This window comes from Muscardinus avellanarius (genome assembly GCF_963383645.1).
Source record: "Muscardinus avellanarius genome assembly, chromosome: 7".
Classification (NCBI taxonomy): Eukaryota; Metazoa; Chordata; class Mammalia; order Rodentia; family Gliridae; genus Muscardinus; species Muscardinus avellanarius.
In genome coordinates, this window is record NC_137793.1 from 65,159,610 (window position 1) to 65,171,946 (window position 12,337).

At 37.4% G+C, this 12,337-nt stretch overlaps 1 protein-coding gene across 1 annotated transcript in view; it reads right to left on the reverse strand.

Annotated features, from left to right (window-relative positions):
* DNAH14 (dynein axonemal heavy chain 14) overlaps positions 1 to 12,337 on the reverse strand; it is a gene marked incomplete at both ends in the record, with an annotated part of 395,029 nt that overhangs the window by 40,303 nt on the left and 342,389 nt on the right. The window contains 4 exons of the mRNA XM_080698700.1: positions 3,649 to 3,734; positions 6,427 to 6,663; positions 9,786 to 9,987; positions 10,067 to 10,482. Coding sequence (XP_080554826.1) covers positions 3,649 to 3,734; positions 6,427 to 6,663; positions 9,786 to 9,987; positions 10,067 to 10,482 — 941 coding nt within the window. The remainder of the gene's footprint in view (positions 1 to 3,648; positions 3,735 to 6,426; positions 6,664 to 9,785; positions 9,988 to 10,066; positions 10,483 to 12,337) is intronic.

Sequence of the window (12,337 nt, forward strand, 5' to 3'; positions counted from 1 at the left end):
GTCTATGTGGGTGAACTAGGCTGGACAATGGAAAGCTGCTATTTTTCCAAGTCAAAAAGCTATCAGATATTGGCCATTTCATGTTTAATATAACATATATAATGGTTATTTTTTTTTTTTTGGTACTGGGGTTCCTGGAAGCCCTTTACCTCCGGGCTACACTCCCAGACCTATTTTTATATTTTTATTTAGAAACAGGGTCTCCTAAGCCAGCGTGTGCAGCTGGCTTCGAACCTGCGCGATCCTCCTGTCTCCGCCTCCCAAGTGCGGGGATTACAAGCGTGCGCCACCACGCCCGGCCATATATAATGGTTATATAGAATTCTGTTAATTTCTGTGACCTTCTTAAGAAGAACAAGTAATCTTACAGTTTAATATTGAAATATATATATATAAATCATATATATTTTAAAAATGAAAACTGTTAGCACATAAAGATTCTGGGGTCTAATAGAAGAGTTCCTTAGTATATCCAATTAATGAGACAGATTTAGAATCAGGCCCAGTATATCAAGTCGAAATGTATGTGTCTGTGGGATATATGTGGGACAGTGTTAGATTCAGTAGAGTGGAATAAATGATGAGGTGTAGTCCCGTGGCAGTGCCACTACTTAGAATCCAGGCTTTCACGCATGTCATGATCCTTGTCCATCTTTATCCTGCTGGATCTTTCTATTGATCAATCAAGAATTTATTAAGTTTCTCTACTGATAACTTGTATTTGTTTTGTTTTTGCAGTGCTGGGGATGGAACCCAGGACCTTGAACATACGAGGCTGGCACTCTCCCTCTGAGCGACATCCCCAGTTCTCCACTGTTGTAATTTTAATTCCTCGGGAAGTTTCATTTTTCCTCCCTGAAGAGTGAGAGAGGAAGGGAAGATAGAAAAAGTGGAGTTCTTCTGCGTTCAATGCCACTAACTCTTTCCTAAGTGGCCACAGATAGTTCAGAAAACTTCCTACATGTCTGAATCTCCTCATGGACATCTTTTTTAGCTGCATTCTGTCCAGTAGGCTACAACAGTGCAGGGATGTGAGAAGCTAGAGCAAGTCCTTGCCCTCCAGAGCTCTGACATGCCATCCTCTGGGCCAGCCTTCCAGTGCATAACCCAGTGTCCAATGTGGCATTCTCAATTTGTGATTCTCATGGATCAGGCCCAGTTTCAAGTATCCTAATTGTTTACCGATATGTATCCTCAACACTTTCTCAGATCCTGTCTTCGGACTTTTGGTTTGGAAAATTGGACCACTATACATAAAGTTTCTGGTTCATAAAATAAAATTACCCACAACTTACTTTGTAAGGCAGGGTAGCATGGGCTTTAAAATCTAGTTAATTTTGTCATTCAGGTAATACAAATGAAGTCCCCCAGATGATCACTATTGTTTCTTGTGGCTCCTTAATTCTACAAATATATGAGCATTTCTGTATCTACTCTTTTTTCTACAAATGGAGTTGTTCTATATAGATTGTTCAGTATTTTGTACTTGCCAAATAATACAGCTAATACAACTAATACATAAATATATATTTATGTCATGACTATGCCAACAACTAATATATAGAAGAGAGGATTCAATCTGTCTGACCAAGTAAGTAATGTAAGTCAGAGAAATGGGTTGAGTAGAAAAAAAAATTTCCCCTCCATGGAAAAGTAAAGATGCACATCTAATGCTAAGTGGTACCAGCATTCCACATCAGTGTCAGGAGCATCGGGGCCTGGTAGCTGGCCTGCGGGGAGACACGGCTTGCTCTAGCTCTTGTTGCCATGGGGAATGTGGGCACAGCAGTGCTTATGGTTTTCAATAAAATCATAAGTCTAGGTATAGATGTGGAATCTCTCAACTTACAAGTAGATGAGTGGATAAACAAAATGTGATATGTCCATGGTAGTCTCAAAATAGAAGGAAATTGAGAGACATCCTATAGTATGAATGAACTTTGAAAACATTAATCCAATTGTAATAAGCCAGACACAAAGAGACAAATGTTACATCATTGGAGACAGAAAGTAGAATGGAGCTGCCAGAAACTGTTGAAAGGAGGGAGCTTCTCATCAGGTATGCGACTTCTACTTGAGATGAAGGCCAAGTTCTGGAAATGGGTGAAGGTGATGGCTGCATGACACTGTAAACATTTTTAATGCCCTGAATGGCATACTCAAAAGGGTTAAACAGAATCATAAGGATTAAATGAAATAATGTATGTATATTTTATCATAATATAAAACAGAAGGCAACTCACTTTAAGATGTAAGTGTACATAGAATTTAAAAAAGAGTGCATGATATTAATTTAAATTATTTTTACTTGAAAATATGAAAGTTTCCACTGCTTCTCAATGGTGGTGTCCCCTACAGAATGCATATGTTGAAACAATCCCAGTGCAGTAGTATTAAGGAAGGGGGCTTCAGAAGTAAATTAGGACCATGTGAAAGATGTTTGAGGGAGCTTGTTTGTCCCTCCCACCACAGACATCCAGGCTGGTTCCATAACTTGGCTATTGTGAATTGTGTTGTTTTAAACATGGATATGCATGCCACTGTGGTATTTTTTACTTCAATTTCTTTGGAAAGATGCCCAGGAATAGTGAATTTTAAAGTGTTGAAAAAGTAAAATTTAAGGCAGGAATAAAAAAGAAAGTTATTTTTGTCCAGGCTGGCATTTACAAGAAGTTAAGGTCATGAAAGGAATGAGATGAGGGGGTTTACCCTAAATAAACTACAGGGTAAATGTAAAAATAAAAAGGTTTTTGAGGCGATAAGAATGAATTTAGAATAATCTACTTGGAAAAGTATAACTTTATAAAAGTATAAAGTATAATATAATCAAGAGCACAGATATTAGAGCGAACCTGAGATTCAATCCTAAGTCTATTAGGCAATCTCTGAGTCTAGGTTCCCTAACTTATAAAATGGGGGTAATAATTGGATATGCCTTCTAAGACTGTCACAGGGACTCAGTGAAGTAATGTATATAAGGTGCTTAACATAAACTAAACTTTTGAAATCTTAGGGCTCATAAATAACATCAATTCACATTCTTAACCTATCAACCCCTCCAGCCAGATTGAGGCAATTTTGAGGCAAAATATCACCTTTATTAATAATAAAGGTGTGCTGGTAAGTGTGGTTTAGGTGTGAGGCAACATATGCTTTCTGACACTCAACACTAGAACTAGATGGACTTAGCGTCACAAGCAGCACGGGGCTACCACTGGCCTCCCCCAAAGAGCAGGCCTGATCCTCTAATTTATGGCATGGAAAAGTAGAGCAGAAAGTATACTCTCGGAAGGCAGGACAGATCCCAAGAGAGTTAGGGAAGATAGGGCTGAGCCTTGTACTTAGTGCATAGCCAACTTGCCCATCTTTTGAGTTTCTCTAGGAAGAGTGGATGAAGGGCAGAGAGGTACAGGTATGTGACTCTAACCAGACTTGCTCCATGGGAAAGAGACACGAAGGCTGCAGTGGAACATGGTGCCTCCCTCTAGCATCGGTGTTCACTAAGTGTTAGCCTACAGAAATCAATGTTAAATGTAATCAGTGCTAAATGTAAAATGTAATTTAACATTTTACTTTTTAAGACTTTGAGTTACTAATAAAGTGCTTAAAACATCTGAAGCATTAATATTTTCTCATAGTATATCTTACCAAAATAAGTCTTTGAAATGGAGTAAGTTTCTCCCAAGGAAAATTTACAGGATTAGATATTTCTTCATTATCATTCAAAAGTTCAGCTAAAAATCATTTAGAGAAAGAAACTAAGATTAACAATCAAATACTTTGTATTCCTAAAAGATGTCACAATAAAAACTTTTGTTATGAAGTTATATAGCTTTTTAAAAAACATGATTGATTTTTCAAGTGAGTGTTATTTCCATAGGGTTGGAGGTATCACTAACGGAAGAGGCTGGTGCTGAGGTGGATTCCAGGTCAGCTTAGTCCTGTGGAAGCAGATGACTGGTGGCAACAACCAGTGGTGGGCAGCTGAAGCCAAGAGTGAGCAGCACAGGGCAGAGCCAACACCTTGTAACCTCTCCTAAAAAGGGAATTCAATTCTGCATGAATGTACACTAATTGCTTTATCAGTTAAAGATTTCCAGGAATCCAGTGGAAATGCAAAAAGATCATCAAATTTTTGGAAAATTAAGTATTATACCTATACATTTTTTATACTGACCCCTCTTACCACCATAATGGAGTCCTCCTGCCCAGGCACTTCTTGAAAGGTAGAAAGACTTCTAGTCTTTATTTCCAATTATCCTAGATACAGTTATCATTTCTACCTACCTTTTATTTTTATGGAACTTCCCTAATGTCTTACTTTTAATAAAACTTCAATCATAAAAGCAACTTTTTGAATATAGCTAATATTGGTGTGTTGATCTTTAAAAATCTAGTTATAAATAAATAAATAAATAAATAAATAAATTTAGGGTTATTTGAAAAGTCAAAAGATCTTCACTTTACAAAAAAAAAAATCAGTAAGAGGATGGGCATGGTGATGAACACTTGTAATCCCAGTACTTGAGAGGCTGGACAGGAGGATCACAGCTACTTATGGACAGCCTCAGCTACTTAGTGAGAACCTCTGCAAGTTAGTGAGACCTTGTTTCAAAATAAAGAATAAAAATAGAGCTGGGGATATAGCGCAGAGGTAGAATACCCCTGGGTTCCATCCCCAGTAACACACACACACACACACACACACACACACACACACACACACACACCAATAAGAGATTCTTTAAATATAAATTACTGCCTCTTATTTTACATTTAAATAATGTATGGATCTCAGTTTAGATTAGTAATAATAAGATAAAACAATAATGATCCAGAGAGAAAACTAGGGGAAGAGGAAACCTTCTTAATCAGAACTACAAAAAAAATATATATATACATACATACATACATATATATATGTATATATATCATAATTAACCATTGACAATATAATCATTTAAAGATTTGAGTAATACAGATACTACAAATGATACAATAGACAACAAACAGATTTAGAAAAATATTTAAAGAGACAAAAGTTAATTATCTATGACATTAATAGGTTTCTTACAGGTGGACAAAAAGAAGATAATCAGCCGGGCGTGGTGGCGCACGCTTGTAATCCCAGCATTCGGGAGGCTGAGACAGGAGGATCTTGGTTCGCGGACAGCCTCAGCTACTTAGTGAGGCCCTTTGCAACGCAGTGAGACCCTGTTTCAAATTAAAGAATAAAAATAGGGCTGGAGGTGTGGCTCAAAGGTAGATCCCCATTACTGAAACAAACAAACAAAAAAGATAATCAATCCAGTGGGGGAAATGGGCAAATGATAGGCAAATCCAAATGGTTAATAAACATTTTGAAAGATACTATGCTTGCTAATAGGGAAATTACAATTGAAGTATTTTGAACTTTGCAGAGTGGCACACTTTTAAAAGATCATTACCTCTTTTGGAAAAGGGTATTCATATTGCTCATAAAAGTATAGATTATCATAGACTTCTAGAGAAATCAAACTGGCAGCATCTACTAATATAAAAATTATTTACATTTGACTAGTGTTTCCACTTCTGAAATTCTGTCTCCTCTCCCGATAAAAGCAGAGAAAACAAATAGAAGGATGTCTATGTTACTGTATAACATAATTACATATTATGGTAAAAATCTGGAGGAAAAGTGGAGAAAAATATGGAACAAAACAAAATTAAGTTTTATCCTGCATGTGTGTGGGGGAAGGAGTGGGGGTGTTACAGATGGAAGCATCTTCAGAAAAACAGAGGAGAGTTCAAAGTGCAAAAAGAAAGATGATGTGATAAAATAGCAGGTTTTAAAGTTTAAGGTAAAATCTACTTCCTATGTAACGTTTATTTTATTTTTTTATGGTACTGGGGATGGAACCCAGGGCATTCTACCTCCAAGCTACACCCCCAGCCCTATTTTTTTTATTCTTTATTTTGAAACAGGGTCTCACTGAGTTGCCAAGGGCCTCACTAAGTAGCTGAGGCCGTCCACGAACCATGATCCTGTCTCAGCCTCCCCAATGCTGGGATGGCAAGCATGTGCCACTATGCTGGGCCTCTATGTAACTTTTAGAACACATATCTGCTATATAAAATGAGGGTTATATGTAGGCTTGTTCAGAGTCAAGGTTCAAAACTAGTGTGGTGGGATAAAACTACTGTGGCCTATTGAATATCTCCAAAAATTTGGATTTGTTAGAATTTCTCATATAGCATAGTGAAGTTCATAAAAAACATTGCACAAGATCATTATGAGGATTATGTTGACTAAAACAAATGTTTAGAGCATAGTTATGTTCCTCCATTTACTTTTTTCATAAGATAGAGAACTACATTTGTGAACCGCAAGTCTACACACGTACTCACACGTATGCACTTAAATTAAAGCACTGACTGCTTTCTTACCCTCTTCTGGTGAGTCCGCACTTTCCTCTGAGGAAGCATTTTGTGCCTGGAAAGGTGTGCTCATTAGAGAATATACTGCCTTACTGTTCTTAAAAGCCTTCCATTGGGACGCGTTTGATAAGAGGGATTTGCACAGAAGTGAGAATGGGCGAAGCTGACTGTTGACATACTGGCATTGCTTCCAGCTGGAGGCTGACACCCACTGAAGGTGTTGATTTTTATGCATTTCAAATATGCCTAATAGAAGAGAAAAAGCAATCACTTTAGGAGGGATAAATCATTTACACTTTAATCTTTATAAAGTTGTTGATTAACACATATTTGTAGTTGAGGAAAGAAGCATTTCATATCAAAATGAACTACATAAAATTAATTATTTTCATTGTGATAAAAAGCACATAATATAAAGTTGATTATATTAACCATTTTAAGTATACATTCAGTACTGTTAAGTATGTTGTGAAACAGATACAACTTGAAACGCGTACCCTCCTCCAAGATCTTGGTAGCCACCATTCTACTTCCTGTTTCTCTGAATCTGACCTCATGTAAGTGAAGTCATACACTTTTCTTTTCGTGACTGGCTTCCTTCACTTGGTGTAATGTCCTTCAAGGCTTGCCCATGTTGTAGCAGGCTACATTTTGTTTTTCCTCTTTTCCATCAGTGAACATTGGGTTGCTTCCATCTACTGACCACTGTAAACAGTGCTGCTCTGAACATGGGTATACAAATGTCTCTTTCAGAGTGGGATTTCTGGATCATATGATAGTTCTATTTTAAACTTTTTGATGAAATTCCATATTGTTTTAATAGCGGTTGCACCATTTTACAATCCTAGGAGTACACAAAGTTTCTAATATCTTCACATCTTTATTAACACTTGTTACTTTCTGCTTTTTTTTAAAATATATATATTAGTGATCCTAATGGGTATGAGGTGGTATCACATTGCAGTTTTGATTTGCATTCTTTTAAAAATTAGTGCTTTTCATATACTTGTTATCCATTTGCATATCATCTTTAAAGAAATGTCTATTCAAGTCCTTTGCCCCTTTTTATTTTTATTTTATTTTTGGTGTTGGGGATTGAACCCGAGGGCATTCTACCAGAGAGCCACATTCCCAGCCCTTTTTATTTTTTATTTTGAAACAGGGTCTCAGTAAGTTTCTAAGTTTGGCCTTAAACCTGTAACTCTCCTGTCTCAACCTCTCAAACACTGGGATTATAGGTTTGTGTCACTGCGCCTGCCTCTTTGTCCATTTTTTTTTTCTTTTTGTGGTACTAGGGATTGAACCTAGGAGCATTCTACCTCTGAGATACACCCCAGCCCTACTTTTTATTCTTTATTTTTATTTTTATTTTTGGTGGTACTGGGGGTGGAACTCAGAGGCTTTCTACCTCCAGGCTGTACTCCCAGACCTATTTTCTATTTTATTTGGAAATGGGGTCTCACTAAGTTGCTGAGAGCCTAAGTAGCTGAGGCTGGCTTTGAACCTGTGTGATCCTCCTATCTCAGCCTCCCAAGCATGGGGATTACAGGCGTGTGCCACCACGCCCAGCATTATTCTTTATTTTTGAAACAGGGTCTCATTAAGTTGCGGAGGGCCTCACTAAATAGGCGAGGCTGTCCGTGAACCTGTGGTCCTCCTGTCTCAGCCTCCCAAGTACTGGGATTACAAACGTGCTCCACCACACCCAGCCTCTTTACTCATTTTTTAAATTTATTATTTTTATTTTTATTTTTGGTGGTACTGGTGTTCTTGGAAGCCCTTCTACCTCTAACCTATACTTCCAGACCTATTTTATATTTTTATTTGGAAACAGGGTCTCTTAAGCCAGCGTGGCTGGCTTCGAAACTGTGCGATCCTCCTGTCTCCGCCTCCCAAGCGCGGGGATTACAAGCGTGCGCCACCACGCCCGGCCTCTTTACTCATTTTTAAATCACATGTCATTTGATATTTTTCTTGTTGAGTTTATAGAAGCTCCTTAAATACTGTTTATATTAACTCATTAGATTTGCAAATATTGTTTTCCATTTTGTAGGTTGCCTTCCACTCTGCACAAAAGTTTTAAAGTTTGTTGTAGCCCACTTGTTTATTTTTGTTTTTGTTGCCTGTGTGTTTGGTATTATAGCCAAGAAATCATTACTCAGTACAATGTCGTAAAGTTTCCTCCTATTTTTTTGCTAGGCATTTCATAGTTTTAGGTCTTACATTTAGGCCTTTAATCTACTTATGATTAATTTTTATATTTAGTACAAATAAGGATCTTACTTCATTCTTTTATATGCACCTATTACAGGTACTACACAGAAATAACATATAATCCAGCAATCTCACTCCAAGAATAAATCCCCAAACTCAAAAACAAAGCCTGGAAGAGATATTTGTATACCTATGTTCATAGCAACTAGATTTCTGATAAATATCAGAGTAACTCTTTTCAAGTTTGCATTTTGGCTTCTACTTTTTGCTAATGGTCCTCAAATAGTTGGTGAAGCTTAATCCAAAAACACCACTCCTCCCTTTCTCAGTGTAAATGTTGTATTTCCTTTACATTTCTTATTTTTTGACTTAAAATGTACAAGATAGCACAACAATATAAATTATTTAATACCATTTAAGTATATGCTTAAAGTGATTAAGACGGTAGAGTCTCTGTTTGACCACAGCTAAAAAATAAATGTACTTTAAAATGTACAACACAGAAACATTTGAAAAGATTCAATAATTAAGTGATTTTGTCTAAGTTTTTTGGATAAGCATGATTTTGTGGCTTAAACTTTAAAGAGATTTTCATATAAAAGTAAGGGTAACTGTATTTAGGAGGAATAAGGTTTAACTCCTGATGGTATTTAATATATATTTGAATGTATGTGCCCCTATTGGCTACCATTAGATGCTCTACTCTTGAATTAGGATTACTATAACCACACTACTTGTCATCCATTCATTTATTCATTCAATAATTATTGAGTACCAATTACATGCTCAACCATGTAGAAGATACAATGATGAACTGGACATTGTGCTTGACCTTGAGCTGCTTTGACTTTAATCATTATAGAAACAGTAGCCGGGCATGGTGGTGCACACCAGTATTCTCAGTACTTGGGAGGCTGAGACAGGAGGATTGCAAATTCATGGACAGCCTCAGCAACTTAGTGAGACCCTGCTTTTTAAATAAAATGGCTTTTGGATTCCCAGCAACACACACACACAGACACCCACATACAGGCTAGCGCGCACACACACACACGCACACCATAGAAGCAGTGACCTATAGCCCCTTCGAGATCTTTTAGTATTTTACAAGAGATCATATTTTTACTACATCCAGACAAATCACTTTTACTTACTATCAAGTCTAGGCTTGGGTAGTATTCTTTTAATATTTATCAATATGCCAGAATATAAAAAAATGTTCCACTCCTCTTCTGATAGGAATTCGACGTTATCCTCCTGTATTAGACTTCTATCAGCATTATTTTGCATGATTGCGGTGCACAGCCGAAAGGAAAAGCAAAGCTTATGCTGATTAAATAGCGCTGAGGAAACCACCTATCGGGAGAAGATTATGCTTAGACTAATGAGATTAGATTAAAGAAGAATGCAAAACTCACAATAAAGAATGTCTCACCTTGAAAACATTTCTTGTCAACACATCTATTGCATTCTTAATATGGTCCAAGGGATTTTCCTCACTTTCCAACTTTGAGTTGCTTGAGATACTTGCAATCTCATGAACTTTTCTCAGAGACATTTTCTCCCATTTCAAATCATAATCTTGCTCTCTGTTTTTTGAAACTACAGATCGAACAAAAACCTGGCGAAACCATTCTAGGGAGAACTGGTACATGCAGTTGATTCGCATCAGACTCCTTGTGAGGAAGTAGAGTAGGGCTCCTCGAGTAGCAATGGGGAGGTAGATTTTCCGTGTTTCTTGTATCTCACTTTCTGCCTTTTCTGTAGCTTTGATGCGTTTTGAAATTTCATTTGAAGTCATTTTAGATTTTCTTAAGGTGTCTACAATTTCCTCATTATCTAATACACATCCTAAAGACAAGATGAATTTAAGTAAAAACTTAAAAACTGATGTAATATTAAGTACCTGTTTCCTCATTCTGTATTTTTTTTTTTTTTTTTTTTTTTTTTTTTGGTGGTACCGGGGTTCCTGGAAGCCCTTCTACCTCCGGGCTACACTCCCAGACCTATTTTTGCATTTTTATTTGGAAACAGGGTCTCCTAAGCCAGCGCGCGGGGCTAGCTTCGAACCTGTGCGATCCTCCTGTCTCTGCCTCCCAAGCGCGGGGATTACAAGCGTGCGCCACCACGCCCGGCTCATTCTGTATTCTTTATGTAAGAGTTTTTACTGGTTATTTTGTTGTTGTTGTTTTATGTTGAGGATGGACTCCTAAATCATATTTCTAAGGAATTTAATTAATAGTGCATATGCTCCACCTTCTACTCCCTCATCTTTTCTTGATTTTACTTCAGTGTCTATGGATTCTATTTTTATTACAGGCGCATAATAGGTAACCATTGCATCACAAAGAAATTTATACTGAAGCCACTGTACACAGAAAATTAAAATAAAATTTCCAGAAAATAACAAACACATCATTATTTATTGTGTTGTACTCTAATAGTTTGCATTCTGTTTTATTTTGTTAAAAAAATATAAAGCTGTAAAAGCTGGGCGTGGTGGCACATGCTTATAATCCCAGCATTTGGGAGGCTCAGACAGGAGGATTGCAGTTTGAGGACAGCCTCAGCTACTACTTAGACACTTTGCAACTCAGTGAGACCCTGTTTCAAAATAAAGAATAAAAAATAGGGCTGGATGTGTAGCTTGGAGGTATAATGCCCCTGGGTCCATCTCCAGTACCGCAAAACAAAAACCAAAAAACCAAAACCCCAAAAAAACCCCAACCCCCCAAAAAAAACCCACACGAAATGACCACAAAAATAAAGCTGTAAAGCTGGTCTTGACCAGTGAAATTGGTTTCTCAATAATCAAAAAAAGTGCCGCTCTAGACACCCCTCAAATGTTCTAAGGCAGCTTCCAGGTTTTCATTACAAACTCTTCCAATTTATTGTTCAAATATTATTTTCTTCAGCTGCTTAAAAAAAATTTTTAAGCGATAGGACTTTTAGAACCATTACGCCATCCTTGATGTTTACCTCTGTACAACAAAAGAGCCTTCTTAAGATGTGGCATTCAGCCGGGCATGGTGGCGCACGCTTGTAATCCCTGCACTTGGGAGGCAGAGACAGGAGGATTGCGCAGGGTCGAAGCCAGCCGTGCTGGCTTAAGAGACCCTGTTTCCAAATAAAAAAGTATAAAAATAGGTCTGGGAGTGTAGCCCGGAAGTAGAAGGGCTTCCAGGAACTCCAGTACCACTAAAAAAAAAAAAAATAATAATAATAAAATAAATAAATAAAAGGATGTGGCATTCAGATTCAGAGCTAAACACAGTATTTCAGCTTGGTTGGCCACTTCAGGATATAATGAAATTAGTATCTCATGAACTGGGCACCATATTCTTATCAAGGTAGATGAAGCTTTTTTTTTTTTGTACTAGGTATTGAACCCAGAGACATTCTACCTCCAAACTACATCGTCAGCCCTATTTTATTTTTTATTTTGAAACAGGGTCTCACTAAGTTGCTGAGGACATGGCTAAAGTACTGAGGCTGCCTGCGAATCTGATTCTCCTGTTTCAGCATCCCAAGTACTGGGATTACAAGCATGTGCCACCACGCTGCCAGGCTAGCTGAAACTGTTTAAGTAAAGACTCAAGCTGAGCTTGACTTCCACTCCTATCCTCACTCTATTACATAATTTCTTATCACTTTTTGATATGAGAAGCCACACCAGAGATAAAATATTTACACAGCAGCAACAGGA